This window comes from Saccostrea cucullata, unplaced genomic scaffold (genome assembly GCF_032062105.1).
Source record: "Saccostrea cucullata isolate Sc308-1 unplaced genomic scaffold, CSIRO_AGI_Scuc_v1 ctg348, whole genome shotgun sequence".
NCBI lineage: Eukaryota > Metazoa > Mollusca > Bivalvia > Ostreida > Ostreidae > Saccostrea > Saccostrea cuccullata.
The window spans coordinates 302,685-330,017 of record NW_026933269.1 but is presented as its reverse complement, the minus strand read 5'-3'; the positions used below and the strand labels follow the sequence as shown (position 1 = coordinate 330,017).

Below are 27,333 nucleotides of genomic sequence, written 5' to 3'. Positions count from 1 at the left end.
AACAAATTCTATTAAATAGAAACCCCTGTGCCTCTTGCTCCTATGTCATATGTCCTGATATTCCAAAGTTCAGTTTCAAATTAATTGTGAAATTATTATAAATATATCATAGAGTCAAACGCAATTGTAAAATGAAATGAAAAAAGAAACGTGTGCCCCACATGTGTTCAGATATTGAACAATGCGTCGATAAATAACTATGTCATATGTCCTGATATTCCAAAGTTCAGTTTCAAATAAATTGTGAAATTATTATAAATATATCATAGAGTCAAACGCAATTGTAAAATGAAATGAAAAAAGAAACGTGTGCCCCACATGTGTTCAGATATTGAACAATGCGTCGATAAATAACTAATAATGGGGATTCTGTAAGAGAAGATTCTGTAAGAGAAGAATATTTGATATTAGGTTATTAATTTTGAAAAGGAACTAAAATCAAAGAAATAGACAGAGATAACGAAAAGTATTCAAGCTCAAAAATCCATTAAACAAAAAAAAAATAGGAGCAAAAGTAAATGCGATCCTCCAAAGCATCAGAGGTTGGATCAGGTTCTATGGAGGAGTGAGCATCCTTTGCCGACCGAACACCCCACCGTCTTTTCAAGTAATTTATTTCTTTGCGTCATACGACACATCAAATTACATATGAAACTAAATTAATATATGATATACAACAACATGAAGGTGAGCATAATAAATAAATAGCAAGTAAACTGTGTGTTTTAACATAGAACCTACGTCGTACGGCATAATGTGTTAAGCCTGTGCTAGAATCACTACGACGTCATAATAAATTTTATGTTACTTTTTCCCATACTTTTCAATAGAAAATGAAGTAAATTAGTATAGGAATTTGAAATTCATTTTAAAATCATGCTAAAATACTCTTAATACCTATAATCAATTTATATATTTTTAATTATAAAGCTAAATGACTTGATACATTTTTCAAATTAGAGAAAACTGTAGGCACCTTTTATTTACTATAGATCTTGACCTAAAGTAGACAAATCCATTCTCATGTAATGAAATTACATTGTTATAACTTTTGAATAGTATGCAACTATTTTGAGGGAATGCAAAAATCCTAAAAATTAAATCTTCAGTTGCCAACTGAAGAGTATCACTAAAATCTTGATAAATGCGGCTTGAGTTAAAAATGTGTTGAATATTGTGTATACGCAGCATTGTTAAGACTTGAAAAAGGGGGCGGGGCCTATTTTATACGGGAAAAGTTTACTGTGACGTCACACAAAAATATGACTTTGATGTATTCCTCATAATACCTGAAAATGAAATAATTTGCAACTTTTAACTGTATTAGCATACTAAACTAAAATAAAACTTATCAATGCATTAAAAATACTTGCTAGTTTAGTCCTATGTAGCTTGTTATAAACAAAGCACTGATCGCGAGGAACTTGTAAATATGACGTCATTTTGGTAAAAATGACGTATTTCATGTGCTGTGAGAGGCAGATTGAGGAATTTTTTAACAAGGAAAAATACGTTTTATTATTAAACGGAATAATATTAACAGGTTTCAAATAGGCGATTAATACCAATGTATACCCTTTATTTAGTGCGATTATTCATTAACTATCAAGAGAATATATTTTATTATGTCGTGTTTTTATACACAGGTTCCGTATATTTTATAATGAGATGCCTCATAAAATCGAACTTTCGCAAGGGCATACACTTAATACATCTTAACCATTTTTTGAATATAGTTAAAGGATATTTTTCTTAACTTGAAAAGTGCTGCTGCTTTCTTTAAATCGAGGGACTGCTTTTATAAGTACACAAAATATTTCGTAAAAGTCAAACATATTTCGACATTGGCTTATTTACCTGAAAATATAACTATTAAAACGCGAATTCTATTCAAAGCAGCAGCACTTTTCAGAAACTACAGAGTATGCAGAAACAATTAATAGCTTGAATTTTTAATTTCAACTAGGGTATACCCTTGCGATATTGAAATTTGTTCATGACCTACATTCAGTACACTAGCTATGCATTCATCACGTGAATGTTCATCGAATGGGACCAAACTTCATACAGTACAGAGTGGGTTATACTATGTTATTTCCATAAGTATTTAAGTTCTGTGATAATAAAAGCTTAATTAAAAAAAATCAGTTTAAAAAATTCCCCTTTTTGCACGAATATTTTCCGTTGATTTCTCATAGTAGGCCTTAACAGTGCTGCGTAATTGTTTGATGTCTATCATGAAATGCATGCCTTTTCATAGTTATTTGTTAATTATGTATTGATTATCTTTAATGAATATGATTGGTGTTTGATTTCAAATATTCTATTGTATATGATCTGTTTGAATAGAAGAATACAATTTTTGACAAATATTACTATTGTAAAATTTGAAAGTAACCCCAAAAAGTCATTTATTAATTAAATCTTGTGGAAGTGCAAAAAGGTCAAGAAAGGTAACATCGGTAAATAACCTATTTCTTGTAAGTTTAAGGGGAAATTTAATAATTTTTTTCACTTTTTGTCATCATTTAGGTATGTTCTCAATCATATGAAAGATTGAAAATATTCCGACAAAGACTTCTGAAAAATATTGACAAATTTAGGATGGAAAATTGACTAAATATAATAGAGTTCATTTGCATATTTTTTCTCTTAAATGAGGACTAATCTTTCATGTTAATGGAATAAAAAAGAATTTTTTTTTATTTTGAGAAATACTGTTTAATATTGTTCAGTTAATAAAGTCGACGACCAACGATGTTTACTTCAGTAGTTTTGAGATTTTTCATATTCTCTTTATAACAAGTACCCCTAAAATGGCTGAAAATGTGTAGTCGCTGTATGAATTTACCAGGCTGCACAACATTTAATAACAAAGAAATATGTCATGTGCTTTTGACTGATTGATACGAGAGTGCTTATTCATCATTTTCAGAATCTTGTGACAAAGACTTTTCCGACATAGGTTCTACCTTAACAGGCATCTGTAATTATGATACACTTAAAATATTACAGATGATTCATTCTTCTAATGGAAGCTTGACATAAGTATTTTCCGAGATTACAAAGTTCCTTAATAATTTGTACACCTATAAGTTGAATTAATTTTCAAACACTGGATTTCTTATCATACTTTTTTTCAAATACTTCAATGTTAGATCACGATAAAAAGGACATTGTAGAATAAAATGAAATTCGTCTTCACCAACATTCGAAGAACACATTTCATGTAATCTATTTTTCCTATTTTCATTAGTGTATCTACCAATTTCAGCATTTAGATTGTAGACAGATACATTCTTCCAAACATGATTTTAGTAGAATACTTTGTGTCCCCTTTAATTTAAAAAAAAAATATTTTATAATTTTCAGCTTTTTATATTTCTTCATAGGTGTTCTTCAGAGTTTCAAATAAAGAAGATTGTTACAGGCACTCTTTTTTTACACGAAGTAACAAAAATTACTGTGTATTTTTTCTAAATTTATACCTTTATGAAATCTTCACACCTCTGCTCTATAATTAAGAATACTACATACATACATTTCAATAAGTGATATTTGAGTTTCAACATTAAAAGTATAGTTGCAGAATTTTTTGTTCAACGCCAAAATGCTTTCCCCAATATATATTACTTTAAACACAGGTATATAACATGTAAAGATAGACAGTACCGACACGTGTAAATTAAGTGCATTGTTCAGGATTAAAAGCCGCGGCTTTTAAAATATATAAAGGTTATTATCTTCCTGAATGAGTCCAACCTATAATAAGAAGAGCACGTAAGTCTGTCTTGCATTAAAAAAGTAGAAAAGGGGGTTTGAGATTTAAGGAGACACTTTAGTTTCTAATGGAAGAAGTTCTAAGTTTTTTGGGCTACGAGAAAAGCTTAAAACTTGAATGATATGTCAAACATTTTTATTTATTTGGGGGGGGGGGGTCAAAATATTTGCCTTTTTGGTCTCCTGGGTGGACACCTTTTTCATAAGCAGCCTATGGGAGGGGTTGGATACTCTTGCTTTTTAATCTAGTTTTCAAAAGAGATCTTTTAAAATAGAAAGCCGCTGATATGTTATGAAAGCATATAAAACATTTCCCGAAAAATTAAGACCTTTTAAGAAAATTAAGTCTCATATTTTACCAAAATCGCTGATAAAACGTACATTATACAATATTAACTATTGCATAAAGATAAAAGAGTGCCTAAAGCAAAGACGTGCATCACCACCACCAGGCATCACGTGACTTCTATTAATAGCTGATAAAACGTAAACTATTATTAACTATTGCATACATATCAAAAAGTGTCTAATGCAAAGACGTGCACCACCACGTCATCACGGGACTTCTATTAACAGCGAAATGTTCTTTAATTTAAAAAAAAAGCTAACAGAAAAACAAGAATACCCCGGAGTTATATAATTTCTTTGAGTTAATAATATATTCTAAAAAACATCTATTTTGCTTAAAAAGTGTTGCTAGAATCAGTACTGTCCTGTCAGTAAAATAATTATAACACATATTTGCACAAAACCGATGTTTTGAATCTTATACATATGAACCGAGATTTTACGTAAAACTATGCTTAACTCGGGAATCTAGCAGCTCTTTCCAAGTATTTTAGAAGACATACTTTCAATCTGTATAGATTTTATGTTCTTAAATATCCAGCTTATTGTTGTTCTGTTGCATTTTTTGTCAGAGGACAGAGGAAAAGCCGACATGGATACGTATATAGCTGACTGTTTTCAATAAAGAATGCCATCGATGAATATAAATTAGCTTGCTTTATGTACACATATAATGTCATCGGTAGTAGATTTTAATCAAAATGACAGATACAGCACTATAAAATAAAAATATTTTATTTCTGTTAATGTTTACACGTTTCTATATATTTTCTAGAGTTAGATTGCATCTCTAAATACCAATATTACGAAAAGGTGTGTTCTAAAATTTACGTAATCTCTCCTACTATGTCGTCATAATGTATCACTGATTTAGTCAGGGTAGAATATTCTGTATGCTTCCTTATTACTCCTGCGCCCATTTGTCTATTGCTCCTAAGTCATATGTACTGGTGTTCAAAAGTTAATAAGTATAAAATATGTTGTGAAATTGTTATAAATATAATAGAACCAAATGTAATTTAGAATGGAATTTAGAAAAAGAAACGTGTGTCCCACATATGTTCAGATCTTCTTGAACAATTCGTCGATAAATAATTTATCAGTGAAGGGGGATTCTGTAAGAGGAGCATATTTGATATAAAAAAAAATTGTAAAGGAACTAGAATTAAAGAAATAATCAAAGATAACGAACAATATTCAAGATAAATGGTCCATAGAACAATACAAAATAGGAGCTGAGTAGATACGATCTTCCAAAACATCAGAAGTTGGATCAGGTGCTATGGAGGAGTGAGCATTCTTTGCCGACCGAACATCCCCACAGTGTTTTCAAGTTATTTATTTCTTTGCGTCATACGACACATCAAATTACATATAATAAAAACTTAACACATATATACAATAAAATGCAACAACATGAAGGTGAGCATAATAAAAAAAACTAGCTAGTGAACTTCATCATAACAGGCATCTGTAATTATGATATACTTAAGGATATCCGATCCTCAGCCAGGAAGGATAACTCCAAAAATTTATATTTAATTTGAAATGCATCAAAATGAAGCTTGAAAATGAAATTTTTTCATGCAACAATTTTCATTTTATTCATCTATATAAGATTCAAGGTCTTTGGCAGTCTTAGAAAAGGTCCTATAAAAGTTGACATTTGTACCCTATAAAAGGAGAAAAAAATTAATACAGTTTTACTGAAATAAGATTTTCCTGAATCCAGCCATAGATACCAATGCTTCTTAGCATGATATGAAATGAGAAGTGATTTGTGGTGTCTTGCAATGATAGCAAAAGCCTTTTACACTATGTATTAAAGAATACATGACGGAAATAGAAGACAAAAAATACCAAATTAGTATAAAAATCATGACAATTTCTTTGAATGCCTGGGTACCTATCGTTTTTTAACCTTAAATATATTTGTTGATCAATATGATATTAAAAAATACATTGCTCATATTCCAATTCGCTTTTTCTGCAAAAATATTGGAGATTTGACAAATTTCCCTATATAATATGATTAACTTTAATCAATAACTTTAAAGAAATACTGTGGATAAATTTACATAACTCTGTGGATTCAGAGATACTTTTATGAGTATTTTTGATCACTTAAGTGCTAATTATATGAACCTGAGGATTGGACTACCTTAAAAAATTATAAATGATTCATTTTTTTTCTAATGGAAGTTTGATATATGTATTTTCCGAGATCATAAAGTTCCTTAATATTTTGTACACTTAAACGTTGAATTTATTTTCAAACACTGGATTTCTTATCATACTTTTTTTTCAAATATTTCAATCTTAAGATCACGATAAAAAGGACATTGTAGAATAAAATGAAATTCTTCTTCGCCAACATACGAAAAGCACATTTCACATAATCTATTTTTCCTATTTTCATAAGTGTATATACCAATTTTAACATTTAGATTATAGACAGATATGTTGCGAATTGTCGCAATTTTAATGTATCTTATAGAAATTTTATGATGTACATGTATAATCTAGAATGTTCTATATGTTTCATGAATGAATTCTCAAGAAGTCTCTAGAATATGGCAGAATGTGATGACCTAGAATTTTATAGAAGTTTCTATTTCCAGATGTTTCTTCAATACTATATATATGAGAGTTTTTGTGATCTTAAATCATTATCGATTTTACATTGAGTTGATTTAGTTTACACTGAAGAAAGATTGAATATATATCAGAAACCATCTGATCATCTTAGCCAATGTGGTATTGTGATTGTTAACCCTTGTGGATTTGTTTTGCCTTTAAATCGTCGTAATAAATTATAAAAAGAAGATTTCCGTGTGATTGTGATTTGCCACATTGTTTGGTGCCAGAACCCGGGAATTGGAGCCTGAAATCAAGAATTTATCACGGAAAAGAAGAAGATGTCAACCTCATACTTGAAAGGACTTTGTACAAGGTACAAGAATCTACTGCTGAAGGAAATGGTTAAAAGTAAGACATTTCTTTCTTCAGAAGCCGAAGAAGAGGATTTGACAACCAAGTTCAATCTTCCTTGAGACGGTTAAAGGACTTTGGTGCTAAATAAGAAGAATCTATGAAAGAACTTTCCATTGCCTTGGAAGCAAAACAAGACAATGAATCTGAAATTGAGAAATTTACAGAAGATAGTGAGAAGTTGTTTGAATTGCTCACAGATGTTGCAGAGCACTCAGAAGATATTCTACTACTGGAAAAAAGATTGGAACGAGCGGACATTCCATATATGAAAACTGAAGCACCAAATGACCCAAGAATAGACCACATGATAAATCTGCAGACAAAAATGCAGGAACAACTGATGCATTTCCAAGAACTCCAAATTCAGGAACTGCACAGAAAAGAGAAGATATGCAAAGAGAAAGAAACTCCAGTAGTTAAACTACCAAAGTTTGAGCTCCCTTCCCTTCATTCAATGGAGACAAATTAAAGTGGAAAGAGTTCTGGGACTCCTTTGAAGCTTCAGTACACAAAAACACAAGACTTTCCAATGTTGAGAAGTTCAACTACTTGAAAAATAAAATGGAAGGAAAGGCACAATCTGCTATTTCCGGCCTCATGCTCTCCCATGAAAATTATGATGTAGCTCTCTCCATATCGAAGGAACGATTCGGAGATGTGCAGTCTGTAATCAACAAACATTATGTGGACCTTATAAACATTAAGCCTGCACTCAATAATACTTCCAGTCTCCGTAGACTATTTGATGATTTAGAAAAGCATATGCGCAGCCTAGAAGCATTGGAACAGGATGTTAACCAGGATGTCTTTGTTTCCATGATTATAACAAAGTTACCAAAAGAAGCCAGATTACAATTAGAAATACAGAAAGGAAAGAAAGAGAATGGACTGTGCTAAACCTGAGAATGTTTCTTGATAACTACATAGCAGCCAGAGAGTCTACAGATATGGAAAACCTAGCCGGTCATGAAGAACAACCTGCTAGAAAACCTCCATTACCTGGAATGCTATATGGACATACATCTGCGGAAGCCTTAACAACATCATTTAAAGAATCTCCAAGAAGAAACAAAATTCAAAGAAAGTATCCCATTTGTATCTTCTGTGAACAAAATCACTGGAGTGACGAATGCAAAGAATTCAGGACAGTTGAAGACAGAAAACAAAAGATTAAGGGAAGATGTTATATTTGTCTTAGGCCAGGTCATCTTAGCAAAGACTGCAAAGTCGACAAACCATGTTTCCATTGCCATCAGACAAAGAAACATCACCGAAGTCTCTGCAACAAGAAAATGCTGCCTTTGAGAGAAACCTCAAACTTTGTTGAATCATCCGAACTATGTGACTCAGAAACAGTTAACAATGTTCGAGAAAACAGCCTACTGTCATCAGGAAGTATGGTCCTAATGCAAACTGCAAAAATTGATGCATCAGATCTGAATGGATCGAGATTTGAAACAATAAGAATTCTCATGGACTCTGGGTCTCAAAGAACGTATGTTACCGAGGAATTAGCTTCAAGATTGAATTTGAAGAGGAAAAGAACAGAGGAAATATCACTTGTCACCTTTGGATCCACGAAACCGAAAATAGTAAAAACTCCAAATATATCTTTAAGAATTAAACTGAAGGATGGACACCACATGAGAATTGAAGCAAATGTTGTGCCTCAAATAACCGGACCAATACACAGACGACCGTTACCACCTAACATCATTGAAAAGGTACAGTGCCAATGGAAACATCTACAGTTTGCAGATACCTTACCAAAAACTACAGAGAATTCAACTATAGACATCCTTATTGGGAATGACTATTATCTTGATTTGGTATCATCAGAAAAAATTGAAGTTGACCATGGACTTTACTTGCTCTCATCAAAAGTAGGATGGATTCTCACTGGACGAACACAAGCTAACTTTGAGGTATCCAGAGATAATTTACACCAAATGCTGATTGTAAATGGAAACAGTCTAACAACGGAATATTGTCTTCATTCCTCTGTCGATGAATGTTTGCCCTTGAAGCCATCACTAGACGAGTACTGGAACTTGGAAACTATTGGAATCAAGGATCAGCCCCACTCATCAGATGATGACAAGGCTTTAAAAAACTTTAACGAAATAATAAAACTAGTCAATGGTAGATATCAAGTCACTTGGCCCTGGAAGGATGAGCAACCTGAACTCCCAGAGAACAGAGAACTTGCCTTTGGAAGGTTGAAATCTCTACTTCAAAAACTAAAAAAGAACCCTGAGCTGCTGCACCAATATGATGGAATAATTCAGGACCAATGCAAGCAAGGTATAATTGAAAAGGTGACAAAGAGCAGTGAAGTGAAGAATAGTGTCAAACACTACATACCCCATCATGCTGTCATTGATCCAACAAAGCCTACCACAAAAGTACGGATCGTCTATGATGCATCGGCAAAGGTCAAACCAGAGTGTAACAGCCTTAACGAGTGTCTTTACAGAGGACCAGTGATGCTAAATGATTTGTGTGGACTGTTGTTGAGATTTAGAATGAAAAGGATTGCAATTATTGCTGACATAGAAAAGGCATTTTTACAGATTGAATTACAAGGAAAGGACAGAGATGTGACAAGATTCTTTTGGTTAAAGGATATTGAAACTCCATCCACAGAGAACAATATTCAAGTATACAGATTTACGAGAGTTCCATTTGGGGTTATATCAAGCCCTTTTCTATTGGCTGCAACTTTAGATTACCATCTTGGAAACTACAACACTGCAACAGCTGAAAACATAAGACGTAATATCTACGTGGATAATGTTATCACTGGTGTAGAGTCTGTCTCAGAGGCTAGGAAACTATATACAGACGCCAAAGAGATCTTCAGTACCATGTCAATGAATTTACGAGACTGGGCATCTAACTCCACAGAATTTAGCCAGTGTATTCCTCAAGCTGATCAAGCAAACAGAGAAACATAAAAATTCTTGGTTTGTCTTGGAAACTTTCTGAGAACTCCCTATTCATAAACAGTCCAAGAGATGAAACTCATATTCCACCTATCACCAAGAGGAAAGTCCTTCAAAGAATTGCTTCTGTTTTTGATCCACTTGGGTTCTTTACCCCAGTTACTTTGAGAACAAAGTTGTTTCTACAAACATTATGGAACCAAAAGAAAGAGTGGGATGAAGAACTGACCAAAGAAGACATTCTGCGCTGGGAAAATATATCCGCAGACCTGAATGATATTCCCAATTGCCCTATTCCTCGTTTTATTGGACTTCCTGGTACAGTGACATACAATTTAATGTGCTTTTGTGATGCATCAACTAAAGCGTATGCATGTGCGGTCTATTTACATCAGAGCAACAAAGAAAGAAGTACTGTCAACCTGCTGTTTTCTAAAACTCGATTAGTGCCACTCAAAAAAATAACACTGCCTAGATTGGAACTATTGGCTGTTGTCATTGGAGTCCGATGCATTAACTTTGTTGAACAACAACTGAAGTTACCTGTCACAGAAAAGATCCTTTGGAGCGATTCCCAATGTGTATTACATTGGATAAGAATGAAGAAACCTCTGAAAACTTTTGTGGAAAACAGAGTAAAAGAAATCAGAAACAACAAGGATATCACTTTTCAATATGTGTCTACAAAGGATAATCCAGCTGATATTGCAAGCAGAGGAACAACAGTTAAAACTCTTCAAGAATTTGAACAATGGTGGAATGGTCCAGAATGGTTAATTAAGAGGAAAGATAATTGGCCTTCATGGAACAGTCAACAAACCTGTAAAGAAATGCAGAGTGTCATAGAATCAGAATGCAAGACTCCAGAGATAGTTTATGAAGCAAAGCTGGTGGCTGGGGAGAGTCCTAACGGAAGAAAAAACAACTCAGATTGTGACTCAACTAGATATCCAAACATCATTGACTACCAAAATTTTTCATCATTTATAAACCTTACTCGAGTTTTAGCATGGACTCTTAGGTTTATCAAAAGTGAGTGAAGAAAATTCCAATGCCTTGGAACCATCTAACTTACTCAGAACTACAGAATGCTAAAATTCTTGTGATAAAGAATATCCAGGATCAAAACTATGGTGATATCAAAACCGCACTTAAAGAAAAGAAAAGAAATAATTTAGTTAGTCAACTAGGACTTGGATTGGATCAGGAAGGAATCATCAGATGCATTGGAAGACTCAAGAATGCTCAGCTGTCAGAAGGAGCAAGAACTCCCATCCTCCTTCCAAGAAAGAACCATGTGACGGGGCTAATTATTGATTACATCCACAAAAAATCATTTCATGTCGGAGTCTCCCAAACACTGTCATTGGTTCGTCAAGACTACTGGATTCCACAGGGAAGAGCAGAAGTAAAACGAATACTTCGTAAATGCACAATCTGTAAGCGGTTTGAGGGTGGTCCTTACAAGATGCCACTGATGCCTCCACTACCAAAGAAACGTGTGAGTGAATCAGCACCATTTACATACACGGGAGTGGATTACTTTGGACCAATCTTCATCAAAACAGAAACTGGCAATACAAAGGTATGGATCTGTCTATTTACCTGCTTGGTAGTAAGGGCCATACATCTTGAACTCATGCAGGACATGTCCACAGAACAGTTTCTACTAGGACTAAGGAGATTTATTGCGCGTTGGGGCAAGCCAAAACAAATTATCTCTGATAATGGTGCTCAATTCAAACTTGCAAGCCTGGTTTTGGAAAAAAGTTGGGAAAAAGTCAAGTCTGATAAGGATGTTCAAAGTTATATTGCAAATGAAGAGATTCAGTGGCAATTTATTGTGGAACTGGCACCATGGATGGGAGGATTTTATGATCTGGTTGGTGTTGTCAAACGATGCTTAAGAAAAACTATAGGAAAACTCTGTTTTAGAAATGAACAAATGAGAACAATGCTTGCAGAGGCTGAGGCAGTCGTGAATTCTAGACCCTTAGTATATATTGGAGATGATATTAATTCAAACATCACCCTAACTCCAGCGCATTTCCTCACTTTGAATCCAAAAATAGGACTTCAAGATAGTGAAAATTTTGATCCCATGGACCCAGACTATGTACCTGTTGCAAGCTCTGTAAACACTTTATTGGCAATTTGGAAAAAAGGTCAACGACTTTTAGATACATTCTGGAAGACATGGAGAGATGAGTATCTTTTAAGTCTAAGAGAAAGAACATCCTATAAATTAAAAGGAAAACGGATTCAAGACAACAGACCGGCAAGAATTGGTGATGTTGTCCTCATCAAAGAAGATCTCCCTAGAGGAAGCTGGAAGATTGGAAGAATTTGCGATTTGACAATGAGTCAAGATGGACAATACAGGTCCGGAAAGGTAATGTTACCTAACAAAAGAACATTAAACCGACCGTTAAATTTACTTTATCCCATAGAATGCACCGATAAATCTGACCTTGGTGATAGTGATATGACAAAGGAAGAGCCAGCAGTCGATGGTATTCCTCCGTTACCTAGAGCGAAAAGACAGGCCGCTGAAAGAGCGACAAAACTGATAAAGGAACAATTAAATTAATGATTAACTTTCCTTGGTCTTGGGAGTGTTGCGAATTGTCGCAATTTTAATGTATCTTATAGAAATTTTATGATGTACATGTGTAATCTAGAATGTTCTATATGTTTCATGAATGAATTCTCAAGAAGTCTCTAGAATATGGCAGAATGTGATGACCTAGAATTTTATAGAAGTTTCTATTTCCAGATGTTTCTTCAATACTATATATATGAGAGTTTTTGTGATCTTAAATCATTATCGATTTTACATTGAGTTGATTGAGTTTACACTGAAGAAAGATTGAATATATATCAGAAACCATCTGATCATTTTAGCCAATGTGGTATTGTGATTGTTAACCCTTGTGGATTTGTTTTGCCTTTAAATCGTCGTAATAAATTATAGAAAGAAGATTTCCGTGTGATTGTGATTTGCCACAAGATAGTCGAATTCTAGCGATTCGTACTTTGTACATATAATAAAAAAGTTTGACGCAAGTAACATTGTATACAAAAATTATCTTTCTAACCTTGAAATAGCGGGCTACGGGCATTGTTACAGATGTTGCTAAACATAGATTGATTATTAACGTCAAAAAAATCTTTGTTTTACTTACATAAAATTACATGAATCTTTGTTTTACTTACATATTAGAATTGTCATTGAAATCAACACTAACTATATTTGCAAGTCTCAGTTTATTAATATCATGTTGACTGCCTCTTACCCAAATATCATTATTCCTTATTCTTTCTTCAAAAAAGGATTTTTGTAGAATATTTTGTGTCCCTTCAATTAAAAAAAAAATATTTTATATATTTCAGCTTTCTATATTCCCTCGTCGCCCGCGTAGCGAGGTAGTTGACGTTGATCCTTCCGTCGCGGGTTCGAATCCCACTGTAGGATGTGGAGACCGGGTCTTTTGGATGAGACTGTATAAACTGACGCCCTGTGTCGCAGTAGTTGATGGCACGAAAAAAGATTCCTCCCTGCTAAATGGCCCTGAGTGCCGAGTACAGGACAAAATTTACAGCTTTCCACCTACAAGTGGCGGCGTCTCCATATGAGTGAAAAATTTTCGAGAGGGACGTTAAACAATATACAATCAATCAATTCATCTATATTCCCTCATTAGCATTCTTCCGAGTTCCAAATAAACGAGATTGTTACAGGCACCCTTTTTTACACAAAGCAACAAAAACAAAAAATATTTGATATAAATCTGAAGCTTCATGCATACTAATAACCCCACACCTCTTCTCTATAATAAAGAATGCTATATACAAACATTTCAAAAAGTGATATTTGAGATTCAACATTAAAACCTAAGTTGCAGAATTTTTTGTTCAATGACATAATGCTTTTCTTCCTTGTTCAGCAACGTGTTTTGAGTTACTTCAAAATTACAATTTAATTATAATTAAATTACATTCCCATTTAGCTCAATCTATCGTGTGCTCCTTGTCATCATCGGAAAATAACGGGAAAATCCGTCGACAATTCAGTGTGAATATAATATCCTAGCAAGTAGTATGAAAAATGTCAGTCAGCGTCTGACTTATAATGATAAATTGTATTTACTGAAAAAGTCATTGTATCGACCATAGAACTTACAAAATGATTATTTGAAACAGGACCGCTGATATTCTTATTTGATCAACTTGTTAATTGAAAAATAAAATGTTGCAACCTCCACCTTTCCATTTAATAATAGTGATATCAAATACTAGTATGAGATTTCAATTCCTTACCGCGCTCCATCTTCAAAGCATGGTGCATTATGTTCTTGGTTTTTTTAAATATATTTCGCTCTTAATCAAGAGAGCAAAAAGCAACCACGTAGATATAGAATGGGAAAAGAACACTTGTATGAGTATCCTGTGAAAATTTTATTCATAGTTTTGAGCATTACATAAGTACATGCGATCGAAGAATGTCCGCTACTGATGAACTTTAATTATAGTTAGTCAAGTGCTTATTTTATGAGTTACTTTGTAATTGTTTAAAGATTAGATTAGATTAGATTGATACTTATATCAACATATTATATAGGTAGATATTACATACCCTAAACCGTGCTACTACACCTCAGAAACGAACCGTACCGTTCCGTGCAGAAAGCGCACCGTACCGTGAACAAAGCGTACCGTTCCGTGCACAAAGCGAACCGTTCCGTTCACAAAGCGTACCGTTCCGTCCGCAAAGCGAACCGTTCCGTCCACAAAGCGTACCGTACCGTTCTCAAAGCGAACCGTTCCGTTCACAAAGCGTACCGTAAAGTCCACAAAGCGTACCGTTCCGTGCAAGAAACGAACCGTACCGTTCTTTGGTTAATTATGCAAACCACACCCCCAATGATTTTTGAATCGTGTCATGACCAAATAAGTCATTTTGGTTTATTTCTCGCTACGGCGCCTGTGAAAGGAGGACGGAGGTTGTGTCTGCCTGTTCGAAACACCATTATCAGTATCATGAGTCAGGGCCTTCAGCTGTAAAAATAAGGAAACTACTCGAAGCAAACTACAACTTTAAAACAACTACCGATAGACAGAGTGTGAGACGATTTTTTTATTTGCTATAAATTAGATCAACTGGTTGTGTTTGTGGTCAAAGGTACAGTACAGGCCACGAGTTTTTCCCGAAAAAGATGTAGGGGCACAGTGGACCTCGAACAATGTCGGCGTCTTTGAAGTCTTTCATTTTCTTTATATTAGCAAATTAAATCAATTTCCTTTTGAAATATTAGTTGTATTTAAATATTCGTAATTTAACTATACAGATATTTAAACTTATATTATAAGATGCCCCAAAATTCAATATAATCGTGCTCGTGTCCGGGGTAAAAACCCTCTTTTAATGTGTACATGTACATTCATGTTTCATAATCCTACAATTGTTTTAGACATAAAAATAGGTTCAATAGACTATAATACCACTAAGATAGAACACGTTTTTATGAATTAATTCCCTGGTTGTCTCTACTTTTGATTTTAATTTTGCTCATTTAAGTTATTAAATCTTATCGGATACATGATCGTTTTTGTCGTAAGTATGCATTCATATGTAGTACATATCAGATGCGTGATTTTACTAATGAATTATTTCGTAAGAATTTTAAAACATATATAAACTGTCTAGAGTAAAATTTTAAAAAGAATCGTATTAGACTCTCACATTAATTCTTTTAAGATTTTTACTATAGGCTAATCATTGGTGCAGTTATACTTACACTGAAAATCTGTAATCATGTAAAATATGGATTAAAATGTTACATGCGGTAACGTGAAGATTTCTACAGAACTGACAGAGATGATAATCTTACAAATAAAACTGTGATCAACTTTCACGCTGCATACAAAAATTGCCAACCGAATTTCTTGCAAATAAAATGTGCAAACTGCAGTATAAATATTACTTCATTCTGAAATACATCTCATGAAAAATTAAAAAAAAAAAAAAAAAAACAGATTGCCAAAAAATAAAGATATCATAAAATTTGTTACACTGTACCCCCATCCCCTTTCTAGAAAGCAATACGAATTAGCTGGTTCAAAGTTCTTTAGAAGTCTGCAAAATGGTACGTTGTTGTAAATAAAAAAATCATAATCTACAAGAAACATCCTTATTAGTGTCTGAAAAAAGATAATTTATTAAATAAAATGAAATTAAAATATCAATCCTCTTTCAAGCCATACGAGTTATGTTTGTTACCCCCCCCCCCCCCCCCTCTAGAATGCGATACTTATACAACTTTATGTAACTTTAAATTGTGCTTTTGTAAAAAAAAAAAAAAAGAAAATTATAATTTAGGGGTACATGTTTATTTATTTTTGTCTGAAAAAGGATAATTTAGGAAGTAAATTTGTAATCAGTGTTGTGGTGAAACCTGGAAGATGAGTTTGCTGGATGTCAGTTGAGTGATTAAATACTCTTGATGTGGTCAGAACTAAATAATTTGAAAGGTGTGTTAAACACACGGCGCCCCCGCCCCTCCGGCTGTGACCCAATATTTTTTTTTAAACAGGTGTGAACTATGAATTGACCATAAGAATGTTTCAAATCACAGGAGAAATTCTTCCTGGTAAACAGACTTTCTGGGTCACCTAGCGTCAAGCCATTTTGATTGACAGGTGATGCACGAGGATTTCATGCGTGCAGCATGCATGTACAGAGAACGGATTATTCATTGCACAATAGTTGTTAATGGGTTGATTAAATAGAATCATAGACTGATTAATTGTGACTTTGGCGATGTAAATAAAACGAAGAATGAGAATAAATACATGGGTTTGTTTTACAGATAATGTATTAAGGGGTTGCATCTCTCTCTCTATCCCCCATCTCTCTCTTTCTCTCTATCTCTCTCTCTCTCTCTTTCACGACATCGTTTTTACAGACTTTACAAGAATAGAATAACTTAATAAAATAAAGAAAAACTTATTAAAATAATTATTCAATACACTGAAAGGATTATTGAAAACATAAATACTTGTCTGTGAAAAGAATGTTTTCTGTTACGAGAAACTTATTACATATTGATTTCGTGTTTCTGCTGCTGATTTTCGGATTTATTTTGTTTACTGATATTTCTCTTCTGAAGCAAACGTTAAAACGATAGATCTACAATTTAAAAAATAAAAAAAAATGTACAAATCTAATTACTAGGAATAAAAATGAATCAGGAATAGTCATATTTATTTCTATAGATCAATCAATTAAAAATTATTTATATATGTGCGTAGCGTTATATGTATAGAACAAGTATATACCCGGTATATATTAAATCCTTTTAATTATGTTACGACTTTCTGTTAAAGTGAAAAAATATTTCATTTAATTTTTTTCCCTTTTTAAAATGAAGGTTCAGCATACGTAAAAAAATCAGCACGGAAATGTTTACGAGTTCTATATATATACATAATGCCAAAGACATCAGTCGGATGATGTTTTTCTTCGTTTCATTTTTTTTTTATTTTTCCTCCATCACCGCTGTAGTGTAAATTCATGTTTAAATTGAAACCGAGAAAATTAATTTGTTAATAGCGGAAATATAATTATATACGTGCATTAAGTACTTCAAAAGTCATTTAAAATGAATTATTTTTTAGCAGCTAATCAAGAATTATTTTGCTAACAGGCTCCGCCCACTTCATTTGCATACCGTTTCCCAAAGCGTACCGTTCACAAAACGAATCGTTCCGTGCAAGAAACGAAACGTACCGTCCACAAAGCGTACCGTTCCGTGCACAAAGCGTACCGTTCCGTGCACAAAGCGTACCGTTCCGTGCACAAAGCGAACCGTTCCGTGCACAAAGCGTACCGTACCGTTCACAAAACGAACCGTTCCGTTCACAAAGCGTACCGTTCCGTGCACAAAGCGTACCGAACCGTACCGTTCAAGTGGTGTAGTAGCACGGTTTAGGGTCTGTATGTAGCGATGCAAAATATCTCTGTTTTTAAATTCGAAAAAAAAGAAACCATACAGAATATTATGAAACAATTGATAAAGTTTCGGCTGTACCATAAACAAATTTAATTTTTTTTCATTCTTTCTAATTCCTATGTTGTTGCGACAAGCTACACTTCATGCATTGAGGCTGTCTCCGAATTACTTTATTCTTCATAATGGCGGAAAATATTTTGCCTACTTAGCGGTCAGGAAAGTAAATGCTTCTGATATTTCTTCGGATTTTTTTTTTTATTTTTGCATTCAAGGTGATCAGTCTAACAACCTATATACACTAACACAAGGCAAATAAAAAAAGCAACATATGTGACTGATATTTTCTTAAGAAGCCATGTCATTGATTTCCTAAGAAATCAATATTTAATTGATACTGGTAAGCTGCTGTAGGAAATGGGACGAATGCAAGGCATATATCTTGTTTTGGACAATATATTCATACACAAATATTTCCATTTCCAATTAACTTCTCTGTGATAACTCTTTGAAAGTTAGCGGAGTTGATTTCTTGATAATTCTACCGGAATGTAAATTAAGAAGGTCGATATGTCAGGAGCTAAGTAGGCCTAATATGCATGCAAACCTCGTGAGCATCTGTCTCTGTATCTGACGCTAATGAGGCATGCAAACCTGGTGCCTCTGTCTTTGCGTTTGACGTCAGTGGCAGAGGATTATTGAAATTTGTATTGGAACCCTCTATGTCTACATTTTTAAAATCTCAATCTACAATTTTATTTTACAATGAAATGGAAGTTAAGGAGTCACTGTCTAGTTGGTATAGTATGCCAGGAACATCAGCGAAAGTGGTAAACATGGGATAATTTATGCATAATTTATGCATAACGCGCTTGGTCTGTTATGCAAATTATCCTATGTTTCCCACCATCGTTGATGCCTTGACGTACTATACATACTAGACAGTGATTCCATGATAAAAGATGATTATATCGCCCACCAGAAAAGTAATTTGAGCCATTTTGTTCTTTTGTGAACGTCAAATGTTCTTCAAGAGTTGTAATTTTACATTTTTCAACCTGAAAAGAGATGCCAGCACCCGTCACTTTAATGGTCAAAAACCTTTAATAAACCTAGTACAAAATGGCTTTGGAAGTAGGGGATTTTTAAAATAATATGTAAGTTGAAATACATTTGACTTACATGATAGATTGTATATGCTGTCATGGTAATTATATAGTTACCATGAAACATGCGGAATGATTCCTTTAAACAAGACTGTTGATATTTTTTTGTTCTTAAACTTTTTCGTCAATAACATACCTTGTTACACACTTTCTAAATAAAGTTTGGATGTATCATTGCTACCTTGGTGTGTCCGTCCGTCTGTCACACTTTTCACTTCCTCAAACCCCTCTTATATTTTACATTGTAGCCTAATCATCTTATAGGAAATGGTTGGTGGTGTCTTGCAGATGTGCGATAAGGTTTTGGATTTCTCATTTTCACACTGGGATTCGAATGACAGCTGAAAAATGACGTTTGTTATGAGAAAAGCTCTTGGTATCCTGAACTCCACAAACATTTCACACAGAGCTCTAGTAACTTCTTGGCGGGTGGTAGGTGGTTTCCTGTATATTTGCAATAGGATTTGAGGTTTTCATTAACACTCTGGGGGTCATAATAGATCAAAGATGACGTTTTTCAATGCAAAATCTCTTTTTTCCCAGACCTCTTCTTTCATTTTATTCAGTAGCCAAATTATATTTTCAATTGGTAAATGATTTGCGGTGTCTTGTAGATATATACATGTATTATAAGGTTTTGGAGTTTTCATTTCCACTCTGTGTAAAAAATTTTATTTGAAAAATGACATCTTTTAATGCAAAAAAGCCCCTGCTTCTATGAACTAATCCTTACACCGCAGCCTAATTATCTTTTAGGCGATAGTTGATGGTGTCTTGCAGATGTGCGATTAAGTTAACTTACTGAATTTTCATTTTCATTTTTGGGTCAAATGGAGTCGACAAATGACGTTTTTATGCAAGAAGTCCTTGGTTGTATACAACAAGTTTAAAGACAGACTTCCGACAGACAAAATGTGATCATAAAATTCACAGAAGCTCAAGTGGGCAAAAATGTATGATCACATATGTATGCATTTGAAAAGCATTTTCTTTCATGCATTGTTTGCAGAATATAGTTCAAAGCTGCAAATGTATTCCATGTCACAATAGTATGGATTTTATACATTTTAAGAAAAGCTGCACATTTCAGAAAACAGTATGATGCAATTATTAATAGTAAAAGTGTTTTGATAAACAAAATAAAGATAAACTGGTATAGCTAATCCAACCACAGACCACTTCAACTCTTTAACATCCTTAAAATATTTATATCACCATTTCTGATTCAAGGGAGAACTACAAAGAGTAGCTGTTGACTAGTAAATATGTATATGCATGGTGTTTTTGTTTGTCTGATGTTTAACTTCCTTCAAGCTATTTTCATTCATATTGCGAAATCACCACATGAAAATAACGATGACAAGTCGGAAGTGGGGTTAATATTCATTTTACGAGTTTTCAACAATGAAGAAATAGAGAGATAACTCCTTCCCCTCTCCCTTCACCTTCTTCGGCCAATGCTTGTTCATGTATGGTAATAATACTTGAATAGTTTAATGGTGTATTTCCCTAAAGATTTTCATTCTTAATTCTTAGAGGGTAGGTTGGCCAATAATGATGAATGGAATACCACGTACTCTTATCATAGATGCTCTTTTGAATTTGTTGAACGTCAAATTGTGAATATATATATTAAGTTCAAGATACATAAGCTTTATACCATTCGATACATAATAACACAAGTAACAAGATTATAGATAATATAGTCAAATGGACAAGCTTTCAACTATTTTTAGCTTACCTTATATTTTGTCATTTTAAGGACAGGGAGTGGAAAGGGAGATCGGGACGTGTGTGTGTGTGTGTGGGGGGGGGGGGGGGGGTTACCATGTTCTGTCCCTTATACGATTTAAATTGTCTTAATATTAGGAGGGCTCTGATGTTTCTAATTTTATTTATTTCAAAGCTATCTGAATATCTATATATATTCATGTATGTTGAAAATACAGGAAATGGTAATGCAGACCCCCTCCCCGAGGGCGACTTTCCCAGTTACAAAAGTTATTTCCCTTCGCAGGGTCAATCTGGGGTCCATCGGTGTAAAACCCTAATTAATTTGAATATGTTCATTTTGTTTTTCATGCTCTATAATACTCTAGTAATACAGAGACGATTTAAATTGTCCGATAGTGTTCGAAGTTAGCAAAAATTTACAGGATTAAGTTTAAAAATGAGCGGGGGATAACACTTTCAGTTTTATTCAGAAAATCGTGTATTGTTCGTCCCATATCAGATAATTTCACGCCGATCTATGATGGTCAGTATTCAGAGATCCTTGGAAGTATTGATGTAATTTTAATAACAATATCCATTTTCACTATAGATTTAGATGATTTCCAGCATCCCATATACAAAGGTTGGGTATGGGATGGGCATTTGATCTCTCAGTACTATGTTGATTTGGTAAAATTATAATCAAATTTCATCTTACAAGTAATATTCATTTAATTTTCTAATTTTACCAAATCAACAGTACTGAGGGAACCAATGAGATTTTAGAGTATGCTTAAACTTGTATCTTTCGGCTGTCATAATTACAATCGATTTCATGAAATATTGTCCAGTTCAAAATCAAAATTAGCGAATTAAATTATATTGATGTACATGTTATGATGTGTTAACCATGTGCAATCCAGTGATTGCATGGTAAAACAAGTTGCTGTCCTTTAAAAAAGGACTGCAATACGTGGACCATATGCATGTTTTTTCTGACTGAAATTCAATAAGAAAATTTCTCGGTGTAGGGAATATTCATGTTGGTTTGTTCACATTTTCTGCATAGGCGCTTCCCATGTAATTCTGTAAATGACGTATGATAAGTATCTATAGGTCTACCCCTCTATATTACAAAGTTGATTTTATAGTATAGAGGGGTAGACCTATACATACTTATCATACGTCATTTACAGAATTACATGGGGAGCACCTATGATTTTATGCAATGATCTGCCTACTTATACCTGATTGTAGTCTCAAAGCAAAGTTGTTAAAATTTATCTCCGATTATAGCGACCTTAAATTTTGTCAGTTTAAAAAATCGGGTTATTTAGATAACGTGTAACTCATACTGGCTGGGACTTGACACGTGTAACGCATAATGGTTGGAACTTGACACACGTTCTGGATTTATACGGAAGGAATCTATCATGGGAAAAATAAAGAGTAGCACAGTTCTGTAGTACGTAATTTTTTTTTTGTCGGAGCCCCCCCCCCCCCCGACATTAAAAGCCGCTGCTACATATACCTGTATCAAACGATATTTAGAATGCTGATATATTAAATTATTTTGCGAGCCTGGTGCACAACACAAATGACGGTGAAAACTTGTTATAATTTTTAAAAGCTAGAACTAGTCGTTGAGTGACGTGTTTCATTCAAGTTGTTAAGTTACATGTATCTATACACTGTACCCTGATAGAATCAATGTTTAGTTTGGATACAAAAGCATATATAAAAGAGAGAAAATCGGATCTGCCAATGAATATGTAAATGCGATATGCAGATTTAAAAGCGCGATTTGCCAATGAATGGCATATTTTAATTCGAGTAGGGCGAATTATTCCACGGGCAAGTTACCTCAGGTGCGAACTATCTAGCATTCTCGCGCATGCGTAGCCTGTCGTTTGCCCATGGCATCCGGTTTAACCTCGCTTATATATTTACTGCGTGGACCTCAGGGTCCACGCAACTAGCACTTACTCAAAAACTTGCTTCCAGCACTGAAAGAATTACCCTTGCATATTGGTCGATTCTAAACACGACTTTTATAATAAAACTCCGAATGGATCTCGATTTTAAGTAATAGTTGGGTTTGGGTTTTTTTCTGGGGTGGGGTGGGGATGAGGTAATTTTGGGAAAAATATTTTTAATACACGTAAATTTTAGTGATTTATTAAAGTGATTTTATTTCGTATCCTAGTAATCAAATAAAAGTCTATCGTATGTAGGTACGTTTTGTGTAGGTAAATAGGAGTATTTTATATCTCCTTAAATCTAAGTCAGTCTTCGGTACTAGTGATCTTAATGTTAAAATATTATTCCAATGTAAAAAAGTAGCTGTATTGTCTTAACTACGTTAGTGCCTCAATTAAAATAATAAGACCCAGGTATATGGTTTCTTTTTTTCAACCATATAAAAAAAAATATGAGTACAGCCATGTTTAAGTTCAATTAATAGATTTTTTTATCTCATCTGATATTTGCAGTCTTTAATTATCATAAGATTGAATTAAATAATGATTTTTAAAAAAAAACACATCATTTTATTTTATTATTGAATTTCTTTCTACCAAATTTGGATGTAACATAACGCTCAGTAAACCAGGATTGACAGAAACTTAAAGACATACAGAAAATTTAACAATCAAAAGAAAGCAATGCAAATTTTACCCTCGCTATTTTTGTTTATTTATGACGAAGATATTATTGTACAGTTCATCTTATTTTCTAACTGTGAATTGAGACGTTTGATTTCCTGATTTTCATTTCAGTAAACTTGAGAGAATACTTTTGTCCTCTCCAGTGCTCCCAGTTAACACCACCACCATACCAGGAGTGCCAGCCCTTCTTATACAGACCATTCAAATTTGAATTGTGGCATCCATGGTACCACCAACCGGCCTTAAACTGCATTCCACAGTTTCCTTTATTATCCCGATCCTTTGTAACAAACTTTTTATTATTATGGTTAGCTAAAGAGTCCCCTGAAAAGAAAGATTTTGACATTAAAATAATAAAAAACATTTCAAGAGATAGAAGGTATCAATTTATCATAAGACAAAAATATTATTCATTACCAGCATTTCCACTAAAACCTGAGATGTTTAAAACATATCCAGATTTTTCATTTCCAACCTTAAAGGATTTATAAAGTGCATAACGAGAGTGTTTTGAAAAGTCCATCAAGTCTATTCTCAACATGTAATTTCCAGATTCTGTAATTGCGTGAATTTTCTCATTTCCTAAAATAAAAAAATAAATGATAAGAAAAAATGATTATGATTAAAATAAACAATTAAACACATTTGACTAACTATGTAGAATTATAGGTTTAAGTTTAGCAAAAAGGGGTTTACTCAAGCTTCCTCTCGTTCTGTTACATTAGATATGTAGCGATATGTCATGGTGATCTACATAATACATGTAGTGCCTTTTCGATAAGCAGATAGGCAGTTTATATATATATATATATTATCATAACAGTAACTTGATCCGAAGAGCCGTATCACGTCGAGTTGACAGGCGCAGATCATCAGATCTAACGAGACGCGAAGCGTCGAGTTTGATCTGATGATCCGCGCCTGTCAGCGAGACGTGATACAGCTCTTCGGATCAAGTTACTGTTATAATGATAAATTTATTATATACCCCCTGATAACTAGCAAAATATAGCAAAGAAAACTTTAGAGATCAATTTTATAACATTTGTCTATAAAACAAAGCACAAAAACAAGGGACTTTTTAACGCACAAGAAAAATAACGTCATGTTTCTGCGTACTACGTCATCAGTTTCAGAGAGGGTGATATGGATTCAGAAAACCACAGTGTGGTGATCCGGAAAATCGGATCAAACTCTGTAAAATTAACAGTTACAAAAACAAGGAAATTGATGGGTATATAATAAAATTTCAGTGTTAGATACGTTACACGGATAACAAAAATGGTAGTCAAATTAAAGCAAATTTATGGTTTTTAAACAATGACTTTACTTAAAAAAACATAACTTTCTGTTTGTTCTTTCATTGATCTATGTCTTACAATGTATACAATTGATCACTTTACATGTACCTGTTCGATAAAATAAAATGAAACAGATATAACCCCAAAACAAAGAAAGGTATAAAGGATATCATATAGTCAAAAATAACTTCTTGGACAAAACAGTCTTGATTTTTTTTTTTTTTTTTTTTTTTTTTGGTACTGTATTTTTAAGCGACTTCAATTCAGTATACCTAGCCAAAACTCCTTTGAAAGGTTTCAAATCCTTTTTTGTAATCATCCCACATTCGATAGAAATTTTCAGACCCATCCTGCCTTCTTTGTATAACCTATAGTAAAGGAGAAAAACGATTTTGAGTCTTCGTTTTCATCACACTCATCTCATTGTTATAACATTCACAGATAACACAGCTTTAATTTAATTAAAAAACGATTTATGATTAAATTAATTATTCAAAATTTTACAAATGAATCTTTCCTCGGGAAAAACGGACCATTATTATATCTTATATTTCTCAAAACTAATGTATTTTATATTCATTTTATAATAAGTATCTTTTGCTATTTATAATTCAGATAGAAATGCTTATTACTGTCCATCCTCCCCCGTCTGTCTTTTGATCACAGTAAACCTTGATTCCAGTTTCTTTATTTGGGTAAATTGTGTACACCTTACTTTCTCTGTGACCTTTTAACAACAGGTCCTGACAGTCTCGTGGATAAAATGTGCTATCCTTTCCTGTGCTCAAAAATGTTATATATCTTAGATACAACGGGCAATCAGAATCAGAATAAATTCACAATACACCGTATGGAAGTAGCTTAATTAGTCCTACCTTTACATGACTGTAATAATTTACGCATTGATTTCAATTCATGCTTTATTTCTCTTATATCTTCTTTTGAAGCCAAATCCATGTAATTTTCCAATCCTGAAATACCCGATGTTCTCACAGTTTCATTTTTGTTGCAACTAGCTTGCTGAAGTTTAAAAAGTTGTGAGGCTAGAATTAAAAGTGTTTGAAAGGAACTCGTTTCAGTCAAACATTGATCCGTTGTTTGGATTTTGATTTTATCTTTCATAGCTTCAGTCATAGTGGGCACCAAGCACAGGGCAAATAGTGCAAAATTCATTGTTCCTTTGCGGTGTGGTCATCTACCTGTAGAATAATAAAAAAAAGTCTAAGATCCATTTTACTTTTTAAAGAAACGGGAGCAGGTTAAATAATTGTTAAGTTCTTTTATGCTAGATTCTAAAAAAAAGATTTCTTTCTGAAAGAAAACAAGTGAAGACTATAATCAAAAGTTTAAATGGGCACATATCTATCAAATTGCACAATGATATGGGGAGTCTGAAATATTTGTAAATAACAAACTTTTTTATAACTCATTCTAATGCTTGATCTATTAAATCGATACATGCCTGGGCAAAACCACTGTCAGTCCTGCTGGAATTTCCAAGATTTTTTAAATTCTCTGTTCATATATTTTATTGTTGGAAGTTTTTTATGATATCAATTGCTTTACGTTAACTATACCATTTTCAGTTTCAGTTTCGAATTTTCAACTCTTTTTTTAAAAGAAAGACATTAAACATTCTTTATATACCGCACTGAAAAATTCAATTATAAAAGAGGCACTTTGGTTAATAATGCTACAAAAAGTTGGAACTATTAAACTATTTCTTTTTTTTTAATATTCAAAGGGACAAAAAAGTATTTGTAAAATTTATTGCATCACATTTCGTTTATATTTAAACTGTTTAAACTGTACTCCTTATGTTGATTAATTATTGTATTGGCCTAAAAACAGCAATAATGGATAATATACGACTGAGAATAGGTTGATACGTTTATGAAATATTAGATTTAAAAAAATAATTCTCCAGTTATTTATTCATCAAATCATTCCTAGATGAAAGGACAAGTGATACTTACCGGCTCAGTTGTTGATTAAATGAAAATCAAACCAATTATTTTTTATTTTTGACATTATCAGTTCAGAAAATACAACAGAATTTTTGCCTGATCAGGAAATTGTGTATCCTTTCAGCGTTATTTGTGACTAGTTTCAGCATTGTTAACTGCCAAAAATGTTTAAAAAATCGATAAAGGAATGAATCGTATCGTTGTTGAGAATATTCTTAAAATGAATATTAAGATAATCGTATAAAAATAACAACATTTAATGCTTAAGTCTTATACATACCCTTTTTTACTCTATGGTGATAAAATGGCTGAATGTCAAAGAAAAAAAATCTTGTTTTGTTCTCCAAAAATCAGCATGCAGCATATGTTTGAAATGTGAGATTTTTTACAAAGTCACGCCAATCGGTAATTATATTTTTGAAAATTGTATTGATCATACCTAAA

General features: G+C 33.3%; 3 protein-coding genes across 3 annotated transcripts; 2 read left to right on the top strand and 1 right to left on the bottom strand.

Annotated features, from left to right (window-relative positions):
- Positions 1 to 8,027: 8,027 nt before the first annotated feature.
- LOC134237843 (uncharacterized) lies at positions 8,028 to 11,107 on the top strand. The gene is made up of 2 exons (XM_062719987.1): positions 8,028 to 10,039; positions 10,132 to 11,107. The coding sequence occupies exons 1-2, from the start codon at positions 8,028 to 8,030 to the stop codon at positions 11,105 to 11,107; spliced, it is 2,988 nt and encodes a 995-aa protein (XP_062575971.1).
- Positions 11,108 to 11,118: 11 nt separating this feature from the next.
- On the top strand, positions 11,119 to 12,657 carry LOC134237842 (uncharacterized). Its single transcript, XM_062719985.1, has one exon. The coding sequence runs from the start codon at positions 11,119 to 11,121 to the stop codon at positions 12,655 to 12,657; it is 1,539 nt and encodes a 512-aa protein (XP_062575969.1).
- Positions 12,658 to 23,688: 11,031 nt separating this feature from the next.
- LOC134237841 (ryncolin-4-like) lies at positions 23,689 to 26,056 on the bottom strand. The gene is made up of 5 exons (XM_062719984.1): positions 25,798 to 26,056; positions 25,555 to 25,700; positions 25,200 to 25,290; positions 24,039 to 24,203; positions 23,689 to 23,945 (listed from the first exon to the last, which is right to left on the bottom strand). The coding sequence occupies exons 1-5, from the start codon at positions 26,054 to 26,056 to the stop codon at positions 23,689 to 23,691; spliced, it is 918 nt and encodes a 305-aa protein (XP_062575968.1).
- Positions 26,057 to 27,333: the final 1,277 nt, after the last annotated feature.